The 25718-nt window shown below is 43.8% G+C and overlaps 2 protein-coding genes and 1 long non-coding RNA gene across 7 annotated transcripts in view; 2 read left to right on the top strand and 1 right to left on the bottom strand.

Annotated features, from left to right (window-relative positions):
• Nucleotides 1-3573, bottom strand: part of SBNO1 (strawberry notch homolog 1) — a 43206-nt gene extending 39633 nt beyond the window's left edge. The window contains exons 1-2 of one of the 3 annotated variants that reach the window (XM_077834994.1): nt 3439-3530; nt 739-801 (exon numbers count right to left, since the gene is read on the bottom strand). The gene's annotated coding sequence lies outside the window, so the exon portion shown is untranslated. Of the gene's footprint in view, nt 1-738; nt 802-3438 lie in introns of all 3 variants that reach the window. The other 2 variants (XM_077834991.1, XM_077834992.1) reach the window with 2 other exon arrangements.
• Nucleotides 3574-3740: 167 nt separating this feature from the next.
• Nucleotides 3741-6007, top strand: LOC144275605 (uncharacterized). Its single transcript, XR_013348053.1, has 2 exons — nt 3741-3882; nt 4834-6007. It is a non-coding gene; the product is annotated as an uncharacterized LOC144275605 (long non-coding RNA).
• A 7897-nt stretch (nt 6008-13904) lies between these two features.
• KMT5A (lysine methyltransferase 5A) lies at nt 13905-25718 on the top strand. Of its 3 annotated transcripts, none has more exons than XM_077834725.1 (8): nt 13905-14024; nt 14665-14762; nt 17695-17851; nt 19956-20175; nt 20989-21076; nt 21520-21579; nt 22571-22761; nt 23992-25718. In XM_077834725.1, the coding sequence occupies exons 1-8, from the start codon at nt 14015-14017 to the stop codon at nt 24200-24202; spliced, it is 1035 nt and encodes a 344-aa protein (XP_077690851.1). In that variant the 5' UTR covers nt 13905-14014; the 3' UTR covers nt 24203-25718. The 3 variants fall into 3 exon arrangements, with proteins under 3 accessions (XP_077690851.1, XP_077690853.1, XP_077690852.1); XM_077834726.1 differs by having other exon boundaries at nt 13945-14055; XM_077834727.1 differs by lacking the exon at nt 21520-21579.

Here is a 25718-nt window from a genome sequence, read left to right as displayed (position 1 = left end):
CTCTCCTTAGCAACCTTTGTGGTGTGCTGTCAGAGTGAACTGGACCTCGAGGCTCATTCGTTAATCGTTACTGTTTGTGGCATTCAATCCCAACATTGATCCCAGTTGGTCGCAAGGACCCTTGAGCACTTTGCTCACTATTCACACAAATATTAACGAACAGGTTCCTCTCACTAAAGGGTCAGCGACCCTCAGCCTCCTAACCTTGCCCACAAACACGTGTTCAGGACATAAACTTCCGGGTTGGGTTAGAATTGGCTGCGTAATTGCGTCCCATAAACTACTTTTGTTTTCAGACCTCCAACACCTTAAGAATTCCCTGAACAACAGCATTAAGCTTACGGAGATGAAAGGAGGTCCTATAAAAACAACATTTAAAGCCAGTGAAGCACCAAGGACCAAACATCTTTTCCAGCTAGTCTTCTCCCATCACTAGAGAGGCTCTATTTGTAACAATTAGCATTCTCCCTCTCCACCTCCAATTATTACCATACACGGCATAGTAATCTGTCCTGAGATAATTTCTTACATTACCCCAAGTGATCTGAAATGCCTTGTCAAAAAATAAGATCACAGTAAAATTTACTTGAGATTATTAGCAAGGATTCTGCTAGGACGACAAGACATACAGAACTCAAACTGGAAAAAGCACTGGTCTCACAAGCTCTGCCTCCTTCAGAAACCAAAATGAGATGCCACACATATTAGACTGTGCAGATATTCAAGACATCACCATACAAGATCTGATGGATTCCTTAGGCTTGGCTCCTCTGCAATGGGTTCACATATCCCCAGGCAAGTCTGGAATAAGGCAAAGGAAAAATAGGCACACGCCTAGCACTCTGGCTCTTAGTGTCATGCAATGACATCAGAATCTAAGTTTTCAATTTAAAAAAATATATATATTACTAGTCATCATAGCTGCAAAGAAAATCCTGAAAGCAACCCAAGTTTAGTTAATACAGCAATGTCTGCTCAAGCCTGCAGACAGCCTCCAGCACAGGGAGGAGCCACCTTTCCAGAAAAAAAAGCAATCCCCAACCATGGAGGAGGGGAAGCTCAGATGTGTCACTGGATGGGGGAAAAAATTGGTGTCCCCCTCCCAAGCAACATTTAATTGTTGAGTCAAAAAGAAATTAGTGCCTCAGACTGTGCAGATTTTCATCCCTCTCCTTTCTTTCCTTACATGCAGTTATCATCATGACCATGTTTAAATTGTAATTGGGAATTTAAGTTAGCACCTCCATTGAAATGAATGAGTCAGTTCACAGTTCTCAATAACAATTGTTCCCTAAGAGCTAGATACTTGAAGAAAAAAAAAAAAAAAAACACCTTGAAAAGTAAGATTCTGGAGAATGAGAGTGTCTCCAATAAAGTATTGGGGGTCACCAACCTCTCTCTACTTCAGTCCAGAAGACAGTACTAGTATAGACTGAGTTACGCAAGACAGTTCTTTTCAATTATCTGTCTGCCCCTGGAACCCTCCTCAAGCACCTACAGTTAATGTCAATCTCTCACACCATTTTATCACCAGATGAGAAAAGAACTTATTCTAGAAAACAAGGGATAGATTGTGGGAAGGAAGAAGGTGGGGGAGATATATCCTATTTTCATTTTTCAGAAGTGTCATTTTTAGATTCAGGTAAATTTATGGCCCTTTAAGTATGTAGTGTACCTCTGAAACCTGTCAATACGAATACTGTATCATAACACAATATACACCATTGTATACATACATCAATTTCCATCAGGCAGATCAAGCCCCAAAAATCTAGGAGTAATAAAAAAAGTTGTGAAACTTTAATAGTTTCATTTTTAAAAAAAGTAAATGAAAATTGTTGAAGTCTAAACATCTATAAAAACTTTAAATACTGTCCCACTGTATTAGTTAATGAAAACTAAGCGAAACTTATTAAGCAACATAAAATGCAATGAGTAGCCTAAAAAACAGTGAAAAATAAATAAGATTTGTAAATTTGTCATATAATTTTAAACTGTATCCCTTTACACTTCAACTGATTAGCCCATTCTTTAAACACCATACATGACCTGCTAAGAATGTATCTATTTCAGAGAGAACTTTTAAACAGACATAACCTCCCCCTCAAATAAAAAGGCTGGGATATCATCTTTTTTTAAAAAAATTCATAGTGACTGAAAAAGACGAGGCCTCTCTTCTCAATAAAGTTTAGGAGCATTTCCTTGTTAAGTGATTACTCTCCCCAGCAACCTTTGTGGTGTGCTGTCAGAGTTAACCGGACCTTGAGGCTCATTCGTTAATCGTTACTGTTTGTGGCATTCAATCCCAACACTGATCCCAGTTGATTGCAGGGACCCTTGAGCACTTTGCTCGCTATTCACACAAACGTTAAGGAACAGATTCCTCTCACTAAAGGGTCAGCGACCCTCAGCCTCCTAACCTTGCCCACAAACACGTGTTCAGGACATAAACTTCCGGGTTGGGTTAGAATTGGCTGCGTAATTGCGTCCCATAAACTACTTTTGTTTTCAGATCTCCAACACCTTAAGAATTCCCTTAACAACAGCATTAAGTTTACAGAGATCGTAGGAGGTTCTACAAATACAATATTTAAAGCCAGTGAAGCACCAAAGGGCAAACCTCTTTTAAAGCTCGTCTTCTCCCGTCGCTAGGGAGTCTCTATTTGCAACAATTAACCAAGCGATTAAGTAGACACAAACGACAGTGGTTAGAAATATTAGATAATGAGGCGATTTTGCTTAGCCAACCAGAAAACGGGGGGGGGGGGACTCGCCCCGCCACGTTATAAGGGCCACAAGTTTTCTCTGCCGTTATCCACCGGATCCTACAAGACAATTTCAATAAACCCAGGAGCTGAAACTTCGCCGTACAGATACGTGCTGCCAGCCAACGGCAGGAAAGTTCGCTCTCTTCTGGGGCAGTGACCCCCGCAGGTGTAACAGTGTCAGCCGGCCCCACACCGCCTATCCAACCCCCATCCCCTCACGCTGCAGCGATTAGCGCCCTCCACTCAACAAGACTTCAGAAGGGTATGGGGCGTGGGGGGGCAGGGTCTCTGCCAGCAAGGGGACACTCTGGGGGAGGCAGTCACTGCGGGGCCGGCTGCTCGGGTTGGGGGTCACGCTTAGAGGAAGGGGCTGCACGGGCGATCGACATCCCCCTGCCCACCGAGTCCCCACCTCCAGACAATGCCCATGCACCGGCCGCTCCCCACCCCGCGTGGCTCTCGCCAAGGGCCTCCTACCCGCACTGTCTGGGGCCAGAGTGGGGGAGGCCGTGGGACAATGCCTGGCCCCGCTTGGTGCGTGGCTGCCCAGACCGGGAGCTGAGGGGGGGATCCCCGCGACTGCCGCGGCCCCGTCGAGCAAGGACCGCCTGAGGCGGCCGGGGAGCCCCCCCGCCCGCGGCGTCGGGCAAGAAGGTAGGGCAGGACTCACTCGCTCTCGATCCCTCCGCGGCCGCTCCTGGAAGTATCCGCCGCCAGCCCCGCCGTCCGACGCTTTCTAACTCACCGCCGCCATGTTTGCCCGCCCTGCCTCCCCTCTCATGGAGGAGGGGCCTAGGGCCGGCGGCGGCGCCGCCGCAACACGTGACCTCACCGCTTGGCGCCCCTCCTCCCGCCGGACGCCGCGCGCCACATCCACGGGACACCAGTATGTCGCGTCGCGGCTGGGCGCGCGCTCTGCACCACCTGACTTGTTCTCACTGCCCCTCCCATCAGAGGAGTGGCCATCTCTTCTTCTCCCCGCGTTCTCTCCCATCACGTGACGCGGTGCCTTTAGCGTCCGTGGGTTGAGGGTGAAGGAAGAAATTCCTGGACCGCTCGACGGAGCTCCCCGACCACCCCGGGGCCCGACTTCTTCTGTCGGGACTAGCCCATGGTAGTTGCCGTAGACGAGAATGTCAGTGCAGGCCCAGTTTTCGGTGGGTGGGGGAGGGGAGAGCGAGAAGTCGGCTGCTAGGAGTCACGTGATCCCGTACGCTGGCGGTCGTTGGCGTGCGTGCGTACGCAAGACGGGAGGCGCCGTCGTCTTCTGCGCGTGGCACGATGGGAGAAGGGTCTGAACCAGAGCCATGGTGATGAGGTCACGGTTGTAGGGTTACGCGCGTGCGCAAGGTTTAGCGTCAGTGAGGGCCTTAGAGAGGATGAGCGCAGGCGCGGGCTCGCCCCGCTTGCTGCGTCCTCTTCCGCCGGATCCTGGGCTCGTGCGCCTCACAGGTTCCTTGCCTGGGCGGCCTTGAGTGCTGCGGCGGCCGGGCCTGGCAGAGCTGCGGCGGGGTGACAGTCCCTGAGCGGGCCTGCGGGTGCAGCATGCTAAGCTGCAGAGGCGGCGCTAGCCCACTGGGGGCCCTGCACAGGAACATTTGCCCCCCACCCACACTCAGATAGCGAATAGCCCTCCCCCGTTGAGCTGCTCAGGGCTGCTAAACTGAGGAGGGGAGAGGTGCGTGGGACAGTGGGCAGTCGGCTGCCTTCCCGTGCCCCTCCCTGCCAGTTGCTATTCTTGCAGCCTCTGCTCCTGCTTGGCACATGCCTGGCACCATGCATGTCCAGTGAACACTAAATTGGTGCAAGTTAGGCCCCTCTTAGGTACCCACCCCATGGCTAAGGGGTACCATTGATTATGTGGTTACTAAACCAGGCCTCTCGTGTATTCTTTAGGTGCATAACGTTGTGTTAGGTGCTCTTTACCTCTAGAGGCATAAAACTTTCAGCAGTCGAGTAGGGTCTGTGACAAGATCCTACTGAACTACTTCCCAACACTGAGATCACCTGAACTACAGACTTCCTGGCTTAAGTCCACAGTTCTCGCTGCTGTTTTTTCTCTTAGGAAGTGTCTTCTCATGAATTGGAGGACTCCTGCCCAGCTCAAGGGCTCTGCGATGACAGCCGTCTCTGCTACTCCATCACGGACCTTAAGAGCCTGCACTGTAAAAAAATAAAAACTATAGGCTTGGTGCATTAAGTTTTCTCTACAGACAGCGACAAGCCTGATGCATAAAATAGTCTACATAAACTACAAAGAGCCCAGTATGCTTGAAAACTTTATGTGCTGACATGTCGTTTTATGACATCTTTATTTTAGTTTTCAGGGCTCCTTTTATTTAAAAAAAAGTAGGCACCACAAAGCTTTGTTACCTTACATGTAAGATTGCTACAATGAATAATGATGTTTATCCAAATTATGAAACAAAAATATTGTAATTTAAACTTTGAACATTTAAGAAGGATGCAAGTTATTTATCTTTAATGTGAACTGAGGAGCCATAAAATATATTGTTAAAATCTTTATATAGGCATTGGTATAAAATGACTAAAAATATTCAGTGATGCTCGCTCCTTCATTATATGTAGGTATTCCATTTTTACACAATAGAAATGAGAATAAAAAGGATGAAAATGACTAGTTAGGGTAAATTGTATAAATATTAATCTTACACTTCACACATTTGATTAGTGTTAGACACATTACTGATATGAAAAAAATCATTTTACCCATTCCAAAAATAACCTTAACTCTGACCACAAGACATACTTTTAAACTTTCAGCATAAACAGCACTTAATTTTATAGTTAAAGTTATCCATATATTAGTGTTATGTCTTATGTATTGCAGCTTGTTATAAAATTTATTAAGCTTCACATTTGAACAGAAAATATTATGTATGTGCAATATGACTGAGTTAACATTGCTTAACTTTTGCATATTGAAAATTGTATGTGATAAGGTAATGAAAGACTGAATATTAGTTTATATCATTAAGATTGCATGTTTGTCCCTGGCAGATGCAATATTAATAGTGTATTAATAAAGTTTCAAGCATTTGTTTTCCTAGGGAGTTTTATAAAAGTATCTCTAATGCTCAGCATCTTTGGAGATCAGGAACTCAGGAGCAGAGCTCCACAGGCCTGACACTCTATTTCTGCAGAGCTACAAATCTCTGCAGGCTGATGCTTAGGTCCTGCAGAGCACTTAAATTCTGCAGAGCCAGAGCATCTCTGTAGGGTATAAGTGGGGTGTAAATTAGATCAATCTAGTTACCATGCTTGAAGTAAGGCAGATCAGGCTTATCACTTAGGCCTCAGACATTTAGGGGGAAGGAAATCTGGCCAGAGGTGACAGGAATGTGTAAAATGCAGCTACCTAATGCCTGACTATTGCCTCTTAACCACTTTGAATAAAAGCATACTTAACTAGCTGTGCACAGTCTATGTGCACCATATGTAACATTAAGTGCACCTGTGTAAATGTAAAAATTTCTGCCATGAAATATAAAATGTTTTAATGCTGTTGTATAATTCCTGCATTCAAGCCCTGATTCAGAAAGATACATAGGCTCCTGTCAGTCTGCAAGGAGTAATGGATGTGTTTAACTTTATGCGCTGTGAGTAGACTGGAATGGAACTACTTGCCGTATGTAAAATTAAGCACATGCATAAGTCTTGGCAGGACTGGGTCCTTCATCATGTACCTAACTTTAAGATACTCCTGTGCTTAAGTATCTTGCTGAATTGGGCCACATTGGGTACTGGTATTTAAATGCCTAAATCCCATTGAAATCAATGGGAGTTAGGCACCCAAACACCTTTAAGGATTTGGGCCTGACACTTTTCATTTTCAGCAGCTGCTGTCCTGGATGCTGTCAACCATTTCCCACCCCCGTCCCCCAATATAGGAAATGTAATTAGTCATATCCTGCTATTATAATTAAAATGTTAACTAGTAATATATGGTCTTATATCAAATCATTCTACATAACGTAACATCACACTGCCAGGCTTTTATTGGTCAGGCATTATTTTTTCCATCACTACATTTTTTTTTTATAAGTGAGTGAGTTATCTTTAGGGGTGAGACTGATGGATTGTTGAGTCAACACTTCATCTTGTAAGGAAATACTTGTGTAAAATTTATGAAAAGTGCTTATCTATAAATGTGATGCCTGCTAGATAAGTCAAAGAATACATAATAAGAACTAACACAATCAGTTGCAAATGTGTGAGTTGATTAGAAGGGAAAAATGTGTTTTAATTCAGCACTGCTAAAAGATCAGAACTTTAAAACACAAATCTATATTAAAAGCTTATTTTGTGCTGAAGAGTTTCACACTAAGTGCTTTCTTCCCTTTTTAAGCAAATCTAATGTTTTGCCTTAACTTTGCCCACATAAAATGTATTAATAGTCATCTGCAGTGTTTTTTTGTGGCTGCTATTACAAATACTAAAAGAGATTATGCTTAGGTGACTGGGTTTTGAAGCTGGCACTAGTAACAACCATGGTGCTCTCTATGGAGACTGAGTAAACGAACAACTCCCATGTGTGCTAAGTGCGCTGAATCATGGTGACTGGCTGCAACAGACAAACCGACTCCTTGGGGTTATAAACTCATGCATGATGAAATACAATTACCCCCATATTAGCCTTTTCATCTCTAGCTCCCTAATGAGAACTAAGAGAAAAGACAGTGTTTTTTGTCATTTAATAGTGGTGATAAAACATACCAAAAAAATTGTACCTACACTGTCCAGAGCAGCAGACTTTTAGATTACACTGTTTTCTTTGTTGTTCTGGAGATGATGGTTACTTAGTTTGTTTTTGCCCCCTAGTGGCTGCCCGTGGACCCACAATTTCAAATTCAAATTTTATTTTCACAGAAAATAAAAATGTCCAAGATTTGACTTTACAAGAAAAAAGTTAAATACAGACAAGCTAATGTGTTGATCTCATCACCAAAGCGACTTCAAACTTTAGGTATAGCAACCTCAGATTGGCTTAGGGAGAGATTAGTTAAAGGTGATCTGTAAAACTTTGTTTCTCTGAAGTGTAGAAAGAGGGCCTGCATTTTTAAGACTTTTTTTTCTTACTTGTTCTGTACATAGGAATCTGAACTATTGTCTTCCCTGTTTTTCCTGGAGAATCAATTGGAGGTCTCATTGAAGGGGAAGTGGGTGAAGGGAGATGAATTTTAACAAATACATTCACTTTCCTAAATGTTCATTAGGCATTGCAGTTAAATAGTTGTTAACAAAAGGAAGAGTTTTGAAGTCTGACTAAAATCCCTTTCCTCCTCCATTGCTTTCATTCTCTTGGCTCTTATCATGACATCGCTTAACTAGTGTGCCAGGCTAAACAGGAACTGAAATTCTAATGGTAAAAAATTATCAGGAAAAACCCCTTTTATAATTATAATTAAACAAACAAACAACCAACAAACAAAAAAAAGTTCAGGCCTTCTTTATACTGTACATCATAAAGAGGCACCAAAGTACACAGGCCCAATTTGCTTTTTCCAATGTAGGTCACCTTTAACCAAAAAAAAGAGTGCAAGGATACCCCCCTGCATGGATCCGAGTGTTGGATAGTGATTTTCCAACCCTAACCTTCACTTTCTGTTTGGAGGTTTGGCATGGGGGCGTTAATCTCATGGTATAAGCAGCAGCAGAACTGAGAGCAGCATCAAGAGCAGTCAGGCTCAGGCACTGTCCCAGCCTATGAAATGTCTACCTTATAGATTTTTGCATTGGTGTACTACACCAGCACAGCCCTCTTGTATAGATTCACTGCACCAGTGGAAAAAGAGAGCTTGCAACATTTGTGCAAAAATCCCTGAAGTAGACAAGCCTACAAATGTAAAAAGGGGTTTACTGTGTTTTCATGCAAATGTGTAGAATCCACCCTCTATGATGTTGCTCCGTTTGGCTGTCTCACATTCTATTACATTTTTTGTTACATATTTTGTAGGGTGTAAAATACTACTGATAATTTACTATTCTACTTGAAGGTCAGAACTGTGTCCCAGATAGTATAGTGGAACTGCAGGAGGTGCTTCAAAGCACTGTGATCTCTCTCCACTCAACTTACTCTTGTGTCTTTGTCCCATTGATTTGTTATAATTAGGTTTTCGATTTTGTTAAGTGTAGGTAAAAAAATGGGTGAAACGGTGCAGTAAAAATGGGGAGGGGGGGTAGGTTAAAATAGTTTTAACTATAGGTTGTCCTTTGAGGGTTTTATGTAAAAGGCTGTACTTTTATGTGGGTTTTGATATTTCTCTGATGAGCACAATATAAAATCTATTTCTAATTCATATAAGATGACATACATTGTCAGTTGAATCTTCCGTGGATGTTCCATCATTTTGCTTTGTACAAAGTCTGTGCTAAAATTTAAACAATGTTTACATCAAGTGTCAGGAATGGCCATCTCAGCCTTAATTATGGCATCTAACATATATTAAATAGTATCTGCAGATGCACAAGCTAAAATGCCAAGGTAGTAGCAGTTTGAGATCCATAATTTGAAGGTGGTTTATTTATATCTTTTGTATTCTGTGTGCTTTGCTACCATAGCAATCAGAACTATGTTTTAATAAAATCAGATAAATATAAGATTACTTCATTTGTAAACTCTTTAAGGCAAGGACTTTCTTCCTTTGTGTGTGTGGACAGTGCTTAGTACATTGGTTGGGGGGCCTATCACAATATAAATAATTATTATAACTATTGCTTTTCTGTTTTATAACCACCTTATCACTCTCAGTTCTACTGATGCTTGGTCTGTACCAGGGCTGGCCAACCTGAGCCTGAGAAGGAGGCAGAATTTACCAATTTACATTGCCAAAGAGCCACAGTAATACATCAGCAGCCCTCATCCACTTCCCAGTCCCCAGCGCCTGCCACCTACCGGCAGCCCCCACCAATCAGTGCCTACTCCCGCTACCCACTGCAATCAGCTGTTTCACAGCAGGCTATGGGGGGAGAGGGGAGGAGCGAGGGCATGGCAGGCTCTGGGGAAGGGGTGGAGTTGGGGCAGAGCAGGGGGTTGAGTAGCAAGCACCCCCCAGAACATTGGAAAGTTTAGCATCTATCATTCCAGCCCTGAAATCAGTGCCTAGGTAAGGAGCTGTATATTAACTTCGGAGCCACAGGTTGGCCATCCCTGGTCTACACTTAAAAGTTGTAGCTTGAAAAAACACACACCTTGAGTGACATAGCTATGCCAACCTAACCACCAGTGTAGACACAGCCATGTTGATGGAAGAATACTTCCGTTGATATCATTATCACTGAGGGAGGTGGTGTTCCTACATGGACAGAAGAACGCTTTCTGTCAACGTACGCTGCATCTGTGCTACAGTGTTATGCCAGAAGAGCCTCCATAAACAATCCTAAGCCGGGGGAGAATGGGAGGCACGGAGAGCAGATGATATAGGCCTGATGCTTCACTGAGGTCCACATGGCAGAACTCTGCACCCATGTAGAGGTCATTGCAGGACCTAGGTCATGGTGTTTAAAATGTCTCTGGGTGCTTTGAGCCCTATTTGCAATAGTCGGATCATCATGATCATAGCCTGTGGAACTGAACTGGTAATAGCAACAGTGGGAAACATTAGGGGGAAAAAAATACAAAGCCCCATTATAGACAGACTTATATTTTGATGGTGGGAATTTACTCAGCTTCAGGTTTAGGACAAAATAATATTCTTTTTCTCTACTCCATTTCTATTACAGCAACCAGCAGGGCCTCTTGTCTGCTACTGAAAATCAGCACATCTGTGCTGAAACTTCTGATTTTGTCAAAAGTGTGTATTTGGACCTCCAATGGCCCATCTTCTACACATTCTCTAGTGGTTTGACATCTAAAACATTGATTATTAAAGAAATTTCCTGTGTGTGTGTTAAATTTATGCTTGTAACAGCTGCAGGTTTAACACCTCTGGAAATTGCAGTTCTTTATTCACAGAACAGATACACTGCAGGGAACAGCAGTAAAACTTCCAACACGCTGTCCCAACATCAGCCCTGATTGCGAGTTTATTCTGAAGTTTCTCTGACTTAGCTTACCCACAACCCTACTACTAATATTTCACAAAATAAAAATCAGCTCTGTCTAAGATATACACAGAAAATTAGACCTTGAAAACTATGTTTCTATTTTGGGCTTTATTCTCAAAAGATTTAGAATATATTAACAAATCATTACCCTGTAAAACTGAAACCCTTGATGCAACCTTAACTATGGTCTTACTACCACTCCTCCATAATAGAAAGGCAACAGAAACAAAATATAACCACTGAGAAGCAGAGAGAAAGAAATTTGCTATTGTTGTGTTTAGTTGTAAAGCATCCGTGCTGATTCCATAACTCGTGGTGAAATATTAGCTTACATGGTAAGTGATTTCAGAAGTAGAGTGTGAGTTTGAATAGCAAAATCAGACCCAGAATCTGTAAAGAGCTCAGATACCCTGCTGATCCGCTTGGTATAAATGCTTAAATAGATAACGTTGGTCAACACTAAACCTTACCACTACCTATGGCTGACCTTACTTAGCTACCTTGGGGTAAAAAATACAGAGCCTCATTTACAGTAGAATTTTACAACAAGATAACTAGATAACGCTGGTTGCTGTAAAACCCCACCATTTTGGGGCAGTGAAGAGATAGACTTTGAGGAACTACCTCTAAAATGGAGAAGATAGTTCAGGCTCCACTGCCCAATCACATCTTGACCTCTCTGCTAGGACTGCCAACAAGACTTGACATTGATGCCAGTTGTTGTGATGTTGACATGTGAAGTGGCTGGGTGACCAGTGGGAGCTAGATTTAGGCCACCAAACTCATTTCATATAGGCTACCAAACTGTCATTGTATAATAACTTCCATTCATTATCAAAATTAGTTGAATTGATACTAAAAACTTAGAGGTTAAAAGCTCAGTACTGTATGCGATTGACAGTCCCATGTGGCATCCAACCTCATTGTTTCTACAAGCTTCTTGGTGATATTTTTTTCTGACTTTGAGGTACAATGTAACCAGGGCCAGATTAATGCAGGGACTTTAGGGGCTGCAGCCCAGAGCCTCGGGCTGAAGGGGGCCCTGCAAAAATAAATCTATAATTATATACAGTTCAGTGGTCACCAACCTGTCGATTGCAGTGCACAGAGACATGCCGTTCCCCTCCCCACAGGGGCGCGCAGAGATGTGCCAGCTGTCAGCCACTTCCGGGAGTGGCATGGGGCTATGGCAGGCAGGCAGCCTACCTGAGCCCTGCTGCACCGACAGCCGGGAGCCACCCTGTGGTAAGCGCCTCCTGGCTGGAGCCTGCACCTCACTCCCCCTCCTGCACCCCAACCCTCTGCCCCAGGTCAGAATCCCCTCCTGCACCCAAACTCCCTCTCAGATCCCGCACCCCCTCGTACACCCGAACTGCCTGTCCCAGGTCAGAATGCCCTCCTGCACCAAACTCCCTCCCAGAAAGAAACTAGTATAACAGCTGTTCTAAAGTCAGAAGTAGGCTATTTTGAATTAACTATATTTATATTCTACGTTTTAAGACTGAAATGTAATCACCGAACAGCTTTATGTTAATTAAAAGGCAAGTTTAGTATAGCTTTAATAGCCTCGATGCCATAATTGTGATCATTTTGTTTTAAATTAGGAATCCAGCCCTGAATGTAACCCTGCAACCATGATGTATGGTTTAGGGCAGGGGTGGCCAACCTATGGCTCCGAAGCCACGTGCGGCTCTTCAGAAGTTTAACGTGCAGCTCCTTGTACCGGCACCAACTCTGGGGCTGGAGCTACAGGCGCCAACTTTCCAATGTGCCGGGGGGTGCTCACTGCTCAGCCCCTGGCTCTGCCACAGGCCTTGCCCCCGCTCCACCCCTTCCCGCCCCCTCCCTTGAGCCTGCCGTGCCCTCACTCCTTCCCCCTCCCCCCAGAGCCTCCTGCATGGCACGAAACAGCTGATTAGGAGGTGTGGGGAGGCGCGGGGGGGCGTCGGCCCTGGGAGCAGGGTGGGGGGAGCTGATGGGGTGCTGCCACGTATTACTGTGGCTCTTTGGCAATGTACATTGGTAAATTCTGCCTCCTTCTCAGGCTCAGGTTGGCCACCCCAGGTTTAGTGGATAGGGCTCCAGGCCTGTACTTCCTGGTGTAGGGAGGTACAATGCAGAAACTATAACCATGCTCTTTCAGTTCCTGGGAGCTGAATGCTTTGTTTAAAATGAAATGTGCAAGGTCTGTGTTCATCATATTTGTCAATTCACAGGCACTTTTTAAATGTCACACCCTCACATGTAATCCCATCCCAAAGTGCATACATGCACATAGCCAAACCTCTTGGGACTGGCTCTAGTTAGCAGGATACACAGAGCTCAGCAGAAGAGTTTTGCAGTCTCAGGGGAGTAAGCATTGTCTTTGCAGGGCTCCAAATATAATTTAGCTCAAGCAGGAAAAATTGCCGGTTGGATCTACTTCTTTTCTTGAGCATGTTGGAGGCAGGAGGGATAGCTCAGTGGTTTGAGCATTGGCCTGCTAAATCCAGGGTTGTGAGTCCAACCCTTAAGGGGGCCATTTAGGGATCTGGGGCAAAAATTGGGGATTGGTCCTGCTTTTTGAGCAGGGGGTTGGACTAGATGACCTCCTGAGGTCCCTTCCAACCCTGATATTCTATGATAAGACTTGGTGGGAGGGAGATGCCGGGAAAGGAATAGTATAGAGCCAAAGATTTGGCCAAGTGGGGAGAGATTTGTGTATGTTGGGTATTCTGCACTGTTCCCTATAGAACTCGTATGTACAACCAACTTGAACCCCACACTAGGGGTACGTGAGGCTATTGTCAAGCGATCCAGAACTCTCACCCACATGGCGCAGCCTAACAAAGGAGGGAGAACTTCTGGTCTGGCCTCCAATCACAGGCCCCTTGTTCTTTGCACTGGCCAATCAGCGACCAGGGGACGCACATTTAAACACCCTTACTGGGAGGCAGCTGCGCTGACTTGGATGGCCCACCGTGGAATAGGGGAAAGGCGGGACGTTTGGCCTGCCCACCAATCAAAGATCGGGGGTGGTGTGATAGGCACGTGGGCGCGCCACTCAGGCAGCGGAGAGCGGCTCAGTGTATCTCTTTGGAGCAGTTCGGCGACACTGAGAACCCTGAAGGTTCTCGGAGGGAGGGGGGGGTCTCCTGCTGCGAGAGCTCTGAGCCGGGCTTGGCTCCGCTCTCGGAGCCATGGCTAAAGGTACCCGCCCTGACAGGTGCTGGGGGGGAGGGTAAGTTATGGAAGGGCCTGAGCGGGCGTGTGTAGGGGCTGGTGGCTGGGCGCCTATGGGGGCAGAGAGAAGGGGGCAGGGAGTGAGTGGGCTGGCGGAGGCACGTGGGGTGCGAGGGGCGCTGCGGCCTGGGTGGGTGTGAATGGAGCTGGGGTTCTTGAGGGGTGGGGGCTACGTAGAGGGTAGGTGTGACGTGGGGGCGGCGGTATGGGGCTATATGGGGGGCTGGGTCCCGGTCGGGGTGATTGAGGGGTGTATGTCTTACGGAGGGCGGCGTGAGTGGGTAGATTGGGGGTATATTGTGGGGGTCTAGGAGGCGTGTGTTGCGGGGCGGGGTGTGTGTCAGACACCTGCTCCCTCAGCCCAGGCTGGTTTGCTCTCTCTCCTGCTGCTCTGGGCTCCCCTGGGGGGCAGCGCGCCCTCGGCAGCGCAGGGGTGGAGGGGGGGGCTCGGCGGCGCTCCTCCCCCGTGCGGGGTGCGCGCTGGGCCGGCCTGTCCCTGCACCGAGCCCTTGAAACATGGCGCAGGTGGCGGCGGCTCGGGCCGCTGCCGGGGACTGAAGCGGCTCCGGGCATGGCTCTGACGCCCCCACCCCCTGCTCTCCCCTAGGCAAGACCATGTCCAAGCCCCGGGAAGGCAAAGCGGAGGCGGCGACGGCTCCGGAGAGCACCGAGAGGAGGGGGCCCGGCCGCCCCAGGATGAACGGGGTAAGCGCCGTGCCCGCCCCTCGCCCGCCCCACACCGGGGTCTGGGCCCTGGCCGGAAAGGTTATTTCCTGCCACTCGCGAGCCCGGGCTGCTGAGGGGCGGCTGGAGCGGGCCCGGGGAAGCGCGGACGGGGGAGTAAGGCGAACGCCCCGGCTGCTCCCGGGGCAGGGCGAGGCTCCAGGAGCGCGGGGAGGAGGAGTCGGGGTGTGGGGAAAGGGCCGCCCCTTGCAGCCAGCCTGGGCCCGTCGCCGCGCTCCCCGCGGCCAACCCCGGCTAAGGGGCGCCCGGAGCTGCTCTCCGCCCAGGCAGACGTGGCCATGCAGCTGCCCCGCGGGGCGCGCCACGGGCCTGGCCCCGCCGCTGCTTCCACCCGGGAGGAACTCGCCGCACTGAAGTCAATGGGTCTGCTCACGTGAGTAAAGTTACGCGTGTGAGTGCTGGCAGGACGACGTTACTGCAGCAGCCTTGCAAGCCCTAGGCAGGATCAGAGCTTCACTGGAGCCCCAGTCTCGCAAGCTGATCCCCATTCATTGCGGCTTTGGCTGGTGCTAAGGATCTGTCTGTGGGAGTCAGGTGGCAGCAGAAGGGCTTATGGTAGCTGTGTGAACACATACAATGACTGTCTCCTTCCCTGCCTGGAAGAATTTGCAGTCTTAAAGCCTGGGTCTTCCAAATACTTTTAGCATGTGATTAGTTGCACTGAAGTTAGCGAATCCATAAGTGCCCACAAAATTGGGACCTAAATGCTACAGAAAGAAGAAAAATATTTATAGACTTGTGAAGGGGGTTGACTTCGGGGGTGTGTGTGTGTGTATTCACTTATAAATGCAGCTAAACAAGCTGAGTGAGCCTTTAAATGCCCAGGAACTAACACAATTCTGCTATTAGATAAAGATTACAAATTATGACTAATTCAGACACAGAACCCTACGGTTATAACAATAAGCAGTTTATCAGTTTTTAAGCTTAAAACATATGTATGTTCCACAATAGGCTCCCTTTAATTTTCAGTGCTTTTGCACCTATATGTTGGAATATGTGGTACATTTCATGCTTTAGTGTAAGGTTCCTTTTTTAGTGAAAATATATATATTTTTATTTGTTACATCTTAAAATCATTTTTTTGTGTAGGAAATATAGCCAAGGCAATCTTGGTTCTGGCTAAATTACTTCAACCCCATGGTGTCATGATGTGTTGAACAATCACATTTGCTAGATAGACACCTAAGAGTTAAACTGGGAGAAGGGGGAGAAGGTGGTTGTACTCTTCTAAGCTCCCAACATAAGCCCTTCCCACACAAGTACAGAGGCTGGGACTGGATGATGGGGGTGGATCACTCGATAAATAACCCTGTTCTGTTCACTTTCTCTGAAGCGTCTGGCACTGGCCAGTGTTGGAAGACCAGATACTGGGCTAGTCAGACCATTGGTCTGACACAGTATGGCCATTCTTGTGCTCTTACATCACAGGAAAGAGGCACCACTCATGGTAGATTGTGCATGTTCTCTAAATATGTCCATGGGCTCCTGGAGCTTGGCTGACTCTAAATATGCCTGTGAGATCCTTAATGGGGCTCAGTGCTGTTCTGGGCTCTGCTGTGTTCCTGAGCTCATTCTTGATTGAGCAGATGGAGGAAAATTTAATAGATGTTCTCTCCCAAACACCATCTATTCATGATGCCAAAATGAGTGCGCAGATCTGTGATTTTCCCCCCCTTCATTGCTCATATAAACAATGATGACACTTAAATGTCATCACTCAGCATCTGAGTTCACACCTCCTGAGATGTGTGGGTAAATTCACACCTCTCAGAGCTATTGTTCCAGACCCAGACAAATCTTCCCTGCATTGGTTATGCTTGGCTCACATTTTTCAGATTTGGTTTTTTTATAATCCTAACAAGTAGACTTTAAAATTAAAAGCTAAGATTCTGAGCCACAACGCTTGAGATAAGTACTGTTATGTCATACTACGATATACCTGCCCAATCTGAATACTGTAGATACTATCTTTGAGGGACAGTAATTTCACATGAGGCAGTGTGTCATGGAGAACAAACTTCAGAGTCCAACTTCATTCATCAGATTCTACATTGTCAGAGTACAGTTAGCATCATTCAGTACCTACCTCATAAGTAGCAGATTCTGGAGTGCTTTCTAACCTGTTCATACAATGCACTAGAAACAATGCTGATTAATTTTAAAATTGGTTAGACAGTTCTTTCTGATGTCTTTGGTACCTCTGTATACTGTAGGTATTGATGTGTGTTCTAGAGTTGATTTTTGGAACGGGGGTGGGAAGAGAAACTGCAAAGAATTATTAAAACTGAGTTTTTAAAAAACTAGCCTTAGATCAATTTTGTTGCTTGTTTTTCTTAATGCAATTTCAGGAGGAATATCCGCTCCCTAAATAATGGAATATACTTGTCTCTGGTCTGTAGTACTGTAGAGAAAAATTATCAAAAATTAAATATTCTATTAAAAATAAGAAGCATTTGAGAGAGCACCTTAAGTATACGTAGGTCCATGGAAAAAAATATTGGCACCAAATGCTGCTCTCAGAGACCAGCATTGCACCTTGTGTTTAAGTCATTAGGAGCTATGTACGCATTCAAGAAAAGCATTTAGGCCTGTATTCTAACACTTAATTCAACTAACCTGATGCATTTAATTTGTTTTTGAGGAAGTGTCTCTGTGCTGAGAATTTGCATGGTAAGTTTTGTTCAAGCTATTACCAGCCAGAGAGATACGGTTTTGAACACAGATGGTTTTATAGACAGATGGATATAGATGCATCCTCTGCTATTCGGATGCAAAATATGCTGCAGTAATGTAGGTGTTGGCCTATGTAGCATGATCCAGATACCAACTGGAGACTTGAGATTAATGAGATTTCTTTGATGTAATGAGCTTTATTGGCTCTCTGTTTTAGGAGAACGTATTTCTTGGCCAGTCCAAAATCTACACCTACCTAAGTCCTAACAAATCTCCTGGGGCTCGTCCGCCCCTTCAAGAGGAAAACTCAGTCATGCATCATGAGGTGAAATGTCAAGGCAAAACACTAAATGAAACATGCAAAAGAGGAGACGGTAAGATTGACCTTACAACAGCTTGCCTATGGGTTAGAAAACATGCCTTGTCTGGCCCTGTGACTTTTTCCTCAACCTTTCAAATTGGGTACAACTTAAGATCCCTTTTGTATAGACCCCCTGCCTTCCCAGCAAATAGTTAGAATATATAGAATTTCAACTCTCTTGCTAATACTGATCTCTTTACCAGTTTCACTTAAATTAAATGATGTAGCTGCTTGGTTAAAATTTCCCTCTTGTTTTGTCTCTTGGCTTATTTGTTTTCTTTTCCTGGTGTAGGACTTAAATAGTTAATTCTCAATATTCCCTAAATTGCCTGCATCCCCCATTTGTATTTAATCTCTGTGGGTCACTTTGCAGTTTGGCTTGTCCTCCTTTTCATGTTTATTACCCAGAGTTGGTTTTCTCCACAAATTTGATTACTGTTGAATTAATGCCAAGGAAACACCAAGCCAAGAAAGCAGCCATGTAGTGTGAAGAGAGGTGCCAGTATTTAAGTTTAGTGTCTGTATAGATAGCTACGGGTGCGGCAAGGGAAACAATCTTTTGAAAACTGATTCTTGGGCTCGACCACCAGTGCTTGAAAACGGGTAGCTGCTTTTTCATTGTGACAGAAGTAGCTCTGCACACCAAAAGGGAATGTTTCATAGATAGTTTGAGAGTCATTGATCTGTTAAACCTTCGGCTCTCAACAATTTTAGCACTTCTTATTAAAAACATTTTTACTTAGTTAACCAGGATACAAATCTTATCTGAAAATTTGTATGTACAAGACACTGGGTTGCATGCAGTTAACATCTCCTCTTCCTGTGTTCATGGAATTAGTCTGACCCTAACTAGTTTTACTGCTGCTTGTTTATTACAAGGATTTCTTAAGCACCAGTTGCTGTGGAACCTGGGTGCCATTTAAAAAAAAACAGTTCACATTTCCATTAAACAGAAAAAAATGGCTTCAGCCTTAAGCCACATCAACCTAGCTGCAAACCCAGCAACAAAGAAAAAGCCAATAAAATAAAAGCGTGTCCTTTTGTAAAAGTGGCTTGGATGGGCCAATAGAAAATGTTTCAGAAATAAAGAACCTTCCCCCATCCAAAGTGAGGGCACTGAGAATAGATGGTAAGAGTACTCGGATTTCAATTTGACAGTGACTGGGGGGGGTCCTGTTCCAATCTTTATTGAAATCCGAGGAAAGACTTGCATTGATGTAAGTGGTGACTGCATGAGGCCCTCTAGAGGTTTCTGATAAAGACTCCAATTCAGCAAAGTACTGAAGTATGTACTCAACTTTAAGCATGTGAGTAATCTCATCCCTATTCAGCAAGGCTCTTAAAACTAATTTAAAATTAAGCACATGTTTTGCTGAATCTAGGCCATAATGAGGTCAGTGTAGGCCAGGTGAAGGTCTAGAATGTTGTATCTGGTTTTTTTGAGCCATTTACCTTGAGAATCTACCAGGAATCCTAGAGACTACCACCCACATTCTGAGTCTGCATTTACTGATTGTACCAGCTGCAGCATGTACATTTGTTACAATGTGTATAATAGGAACAGCAATTTTGATTCCTCTTCTGTTTCTATTGTGTGTTTTTTGATGGCATTGGCCTCTTGATACCAATAGCTGCTGCCACAAAGTATGGAACTACAGTACCCCAGCAGACTCCTGTAGTCACTCTTTCCTTGCAGAATATTCATCTAGGTGTCATGCTAGTTTTAGAGTTCAATATGGCAAACTTGCTGGCTTGGACAATCGTGCAATTGTTACAGAACTCCCTTTGTAGTGTCTGCGATGTTGAGACTTCGGAAATTCTTTGTCTGGCTAACATCTTTAACTAGACAAAATGCTTGGGTTCAGATCCTTTCCTCCACCCTTTAGAACCTGTAGGAATTAGACTCATGATGCATAACAGATAACTTGGTCCTTATGACTACTTATTTTGCTGTATAACAGAAGAAATACAATATGTTTCCCCTTCCCTCCCCATAACTTTTTTACAGATAAAATACAGGTTAGAAATCTTTAAGAGTTTAGGGCGCTTTGTGATGTAGAAGAAAGGAAAGCTAGAAGACACCTTATGTTAGTCTGTCCTACATTTTCCATCCACAGGGAAAAAAAGGACTGTTAATACAATAGAAGGTGCTATAAAACCAGAAGATCAGAATGATAAAGAAAGTGGGTGTAATTCTTCAGCGTCTCTTCCTAATCAAAAACAAGAAGCCGCAGAAACACAGAAAAGCATGCCTCTGCCTTCTGATTCTACTGATGCAGCAAATGCAAAGCAAGCTCAGAAGAAGGTGGTAAAAGCAAAACCTGGACCAAGGAGAAAGTAGGTGATGTGGGAGCAAAGGCAGCCATATGCCATATTTTGGAATTTTTTTTAAGCAAATGAGCCAGAAATATTTTCTGCTATAGAGGCTTAGAGATTTTCTTCTGAAACCTACCCTAAAGAACAACTTAATGTAAATTCTGTATTGTGATGTAAGCACTGATATGTGCCTTGCAAAGGATTTTTTTCTTGAACATACTGCTTTCTAGCTTGTGTATAAATTGGTGAGCATTTCCACTAATCTTAACTAATGGGAACTAACAAAAGTGGTTAAGACCTCATTTTTGAGGGGGGCCAAAACAAGAAGTTCTTTGGCCAGACCCAGGATATTACCTTTATAGCTAGTGGTCTGATGGCTGAGCTGGTATCTAAGCTCACTTTTGCATGAGTAGCATAAGCCAAGGTTTCACCGTGTGATGGATGCTTCCATCTCCCGCTGCAGTCAACCATGGAGCAGCTTTAACGATGGAAATTCTAGAGCATTTTAGGTTGAGACACACACAGTATAATATAATAGTATATTATAATAGTAATTTGAGCTAATTCTCTACACTTCAAGAAATACCTGCTTTTTTTTCTCATCTCAAGAGTTTGAGCTGAAGTACTGGTAATGAGGCCAGGTGGGGAAGCATGGAGGTGTACAAGGCGTTGTATCAGAATGAAGGGTGCAGATTTAAAAAAAAAAAATCTTTAGTTCTGACCAGCCATCTCTCAAATCACTGTCTTGGAAGGAAAAGCTTCTTGACCTTTTTGGGTTAGGACAGTGAGGCCAGAAAAGCTGAAGTATTTTTGTATCTTTTCCTTTTCCCTCAGAGCGCAAGGAAAAACATCACAGAATCGAAAAGTGACAGACTATTACCCTGTTAGAAGAAGTTCCCGGAAGAGCAAAACTGAATTGCAGGTTGTGCTTTTTGTATAACCCATCGAATCCTGGCAGTTTTCCATACTGCTAGTCAAATGAAAACTTTGTAGGATGAATGCAGGTACTTGTAATCTCCAAAGTACTATCTAGGATAGATCTCAGGTAAAGAGCAAATAACAAATGCACAGTATAACTATGTAAAGTAACACTTCCTCATAAACAGCAAAACCTAAATTTGGATTTCTTTATGATGCCTTCCAGCTGCTCATACAGGAAAAACTGCACATTCCTGGAGCGCAATTTGAAATTTTCTTTGCAATGTTGTAATATTTCTGACAAAACTGACATGCTTGAACTCTAAATAGAGCAGCACAGAGTACTTAGAAAAGTGAGATTACCGGATAAACACCTTCCTAAAACACTTAGCTTAAAAAACCCTGCAGAAATCCTAGTAGCAATACTATGGGTTTTTCTTTTTGCAGACTGAGGAAAAGAGGAGAATAGATGAATTAATTGAAAGTGGGAAAGAAGAAGGAATGAAGGTAACTGCAACACCAGCTTAAATAGCATGACGCGGCATCTGTATGGTAAAAGTTTATTGGTATGTCACTGAACAGCATAAGTAGGCTTTTCCATGTGGCATTGAATGGGAGTGTCCTGATAGGAGAGACACTATCTGTTTATTAGCTAGTATCACAATTACTGAAGTTAAGTCTACTCACTGCTTGCGGAGTCTTGTTGCTGTTTTTCCCTTTCAGAAGTAAGAGTGTACTTCTTGTCCCTGCTAAACTGGTGTGTGTGTGGGGGAAACTAAAACTTAATTTCTAGACTTCATATTATCTGATCAGAACTCCTGAGGCTGCTCAGTCTTTAATGTTTGAAGAAATCATTTAGGGTATTTGAAAGGCTACATCGAAAAGTGATGTGTTCGAATTAATAAGGAAACTTCTGTGCTAGTAGCAGAAAAACTTCCCTTGTGTGTGTTAGGCAGTGGAATAGTGATCCAATGAAGTGATGGATTAGATAATAAAATAGAGAATATGTTGTAGGGAACAAGACTGTATTGGCTCTGGACTAGACTAGCTTCCATGATAGGCCTTTCTGCATCTCTAACTGTTGTTTTGTGTTGCAGCCAAATTGGACACTGAGGGTATCTCCTAGTCTGCAATGGAAAGACTAACTCCACCCCCACTGCTCAAAGAAAACAAATAATTGCTATAAAAAGAGGACTAATCCCACTTTACTGTCCAGTTGACATTGGTCTTTTTTATCTAGGAAACAGTCTATCTAAATATCTGGTGATCTGCATCCCTAAGTTCATCCCATGTATCTCCCCTAAAGGTGTGCAATATGTTGCCATATCTTGCTATCTAAAATACTTGTTCATATGTGCCACACTCTAATATTGGTGCACCGTCTCAACAACAAATCCTTGTAGGTTCCCTTTCCCCCAGATAGGTAGGAAATAGATTTACTTGAAACAGTTCAAATATTTTGCAGCTTTGCTAACTGAGCTCCTTTTCTCCTTGACAGATTGATTTCATTGATGGTAAAGGGAGAGGGGTAATTGCTACCAGACACTTCAGTCGAGGAGAATTTGTGGTAGAATATCATGGGGATCTCATAGAGATCATGGATGCTAAAAAGCGAGAAGCTGTGTATGCCCAAGATCCATCCACAGGCTGCTATATGTACTATTTTCAGTATTTAAGCAAAATGTACTGGTAAGCTTTTGATTGTGTTTTTTTTTAAAGGTTCTTTTTATATAAGGAATATAATAATGGAATAAGTGGATGAAGCTTTGAAGGTGCCAGATCTTTCAGTTTTCCTGCAAAGTGTAAAAGTTCCAAGCTCAAGATTTACCTTGAGATATTTGCTTTTTATTTGAATACATCTTTTTCACTCCTATTGCTTAAACATTCAAAACTACATGCTGGGCATCATCTCTTCTGGTTATAATGAGTGAAATTGGAATTAAGAGACCATATGTTTTAGTGGATAGATCTGGGATTTGAGGTTCATAGACCAGCAGCAGAGCTAAGAATCTGGCTTTCTGACTAGCTTTATTTACCTCTATATGTTAACCTTCCTCACCAGGCTGGATTTTTGCTTGTAAAAACAGGTCAAGAATTGAAGAGAGTAGTAATACACCATGATTTACTTAAAGTTGCTGCAGCTGATTAAATCAGTAACTAGGATCTATTAAATATTGGAATTTAAGTCGTCTTGTAACAGTCCTACATATTAAATATGTTTGACAATTCTAGATTGTAACGGTCTGACTTCTACTATGCTGTCCCAGTGACACCTAAGTTGAGATGCTATAGTGATAGGCACTATACATCTTCAGGTAGATGCTGTGGCATAGCAACGTGTGGACCAACTTTGGGAATATTCCCAGGTCAGTGGAGACTGAGCATGTGTTGGACACTTAAGTGTATCCAGTCTTAAAGGAGCAGGGGTCTTTATTGGTAGCTGTGCATCCTTTTCCTGGCTGGCACAATACATACCTTCCACCTTATCTTCTGAGGAAGCTGTGTAAGACTGCAGGTCCTTCTGGGTGGTTGCTTGATGGCTGCTAATGGGGAGGAAGCAACATCTAGAGAAGAAAGGGCTCCACAAAAAGCTCAGTAAATGACTCTAAGATGTCAGTTCTAGAAGAAATCAGTGGTTGAGTTGAAAGACGTAAAGTTGTGATGAATGTATGCCGTGGGGGGTTGACCTTGTGGTAATTAGATTTGCAAGAGCAGTTTGGCTAAGCTTGTTCTGCCTATCAGGGCAGTAGTGGCATCACTACTTTAGTATTTTTTTTTGTCTGTTTTCAAGCCGTGTGCTGACTGCACACAATTTCTTTCATCTCTTGATTTTCAGTGCAGATTTAACCTCTTCTAGTAGTGAGAGTGTGACTTGTGTGTGCTGTGCAGAAATCTTACAATCTGTGTTTGTTCTTTCAGTGTCGATGCTACAAAAGAGACTAATCGTCTGGGAAGGCTGATTAATCACAGCAAATGTGGCAATTGTCAAACAAAGCTTCATGATATTGACGGCGTACCTCATCTCATACTGATAGCCTCGCGAGACATTAAAGTGGGTGAAGAACTATTGTATGATTATGGAGACAGGAGCAAAGCTTCCATTGAAGCTCATCCATGGCTGAAACACTAATCCATCCTTCTTCGGACTGAGCACCGTTGAAGAGAGTTGGTGGTTTGTTTTTTTTATAAAAACACGGCTATCTTAATGGATTGCTTCTGGTGTTTTAAAATTGTTTAAAAAACACCTTTTGTGCTGTAGTATTTAAATATCTGTTACAGGTTTCCAGACAGGCTTGAACAGATGGTCGCAGATTACTGAAACTTTTTTATTGTTCAGTTTTGTACATTTTTTGCAAATAGATTGATCAGTGCTTCCTGAGCATGCAGTCAAAGACTTATGCATATTTTATAAGGGGGGAGGGAAGAAATCAAATCTGAATCTCTTGGGTTGTGCTCCTGCTTTTGCAATGAAATTTCATATCCTGTTTTAAAGGGGGAGATATCAACTCTTTAGCTTGAAGGTGACAGATGTGTCATATGTTCTAACTCTCAAGTCATTGATTTGACTACTTGTCAGCCTTTTTAAACCTAGTACTGACTGACCAAGGACCTTTTCATGAATGAAGCATTGCTAGTATCATTAACTAGTCTGTGCTAGGAGTCGTTTTTCCAGCGCAGTGCCCCTTGTTGGCAACAAAAGCACCAAAATACACTGTAATAATGGGATTGAATGATCAATCTGGCTGTCTTCTTCAGAGAGACATAACTCCAATCCAAATGGAGCTGGATTTTTATGAACTGGGTTGGTGCTTATTAGAAATGTGAAGATAAAACGTGCAAGTCATCAAAATGAGGAATTGCTTTTTGGGCGTTACTCTGTTTTCTAAAGTTTGAGATCGTACCTTTTTTATAGGTAGTGGCTGATTTGTGGGAGTTTTGTTAGATGGCTTTTTAGAAAACAAAACAAAAAAGGCCTCTCTCTACAAATTGGCCACATCAGAAACAGAATTATTTATTTACTGTGAATGCTGGAAGTGGATTAGAGTGTTTCCAAAATTAGGAGTCTTGTCTTCATGTGCATCTTCAATTTTGCTTTTGGAGTTATGCATATGCATTGAAGAGAGTAGATTCCTTGGGGTCTGATCCTGTAAGCTGTCATGCACTGTCTGGTCCCATTGACTTCAGTGGGAATTGAGGGTGCTTAGCACCTTGCAGAAGATGCTCAGTACATCACAGGTTCAGGCTCGTTATTGGGGGAACCAAATCCATGGTATGGGAAGGCTATACAATGGAGATCCAGACAGTGAATATGAACTCTTATCAATTGAAATGTTTGCCAAGGCATGCTTGGCATGTGTGTAGCTGAAAGATGGCCTTAGGCCACCAGCCACGCTTGTTGATGGAAAATGTGTCAGCAAGAGGTCTGTGGCTTTATTAATGTCCTCTGCTCCTCCATGTTCTCAAAGCTGCTCCTCCTGGGCATACCACCCCAGGCAGTCGTGTTCACTTGTGTGATAGCCAGGGTAATACAGTCCAACCTACGTGTTTCAGCAGCAAGAGAGCTGGTTTAGTGATGTATTTTAAAAACAAAAACTTGAAGAAAATGTGTCTGTAAAATAAAAAAATATATATTTATTAACAATGAA

The sequence above is a fragment of the Eretmochelys imbricata genome, chromosome 15 (genome assembly GCF_965152235.1).
Source record: "Eretmochelys imbricata isolate rEreImb1 chromosome 15, rEreImb1.hap1, whole genome shotgun sequence".
Taxonomy (NCBI): Eukaryota; Metazoa; Chordata; order Testudines; family Cheloniidae; genus Eretmochelys; species Eretmochelys imbricata.
This window is presented reverse-complemented; position numbering and strand designations above follow the sequence as displayed.

Excerpts from the sequence above, each read along its gene's own strand:
- KMT5A (XM_077834725.1), top strand. Across the intron at positions 17,852-19,955 it reads AACATGCAAAAGAGGAGACG|GGAAAAAAAGGACTGTTAAT; the intron begins GTAAGATTGACC and ends TTCCATCCACAG. Across the intron at positions 20,176-20,988 it reads AAACCTGGACCAAGGAGAAA|AGCGCAAGGAAAAACATCAC; the intron begins GTAGGTGATGTG and ends CTTTTCCCTCAG.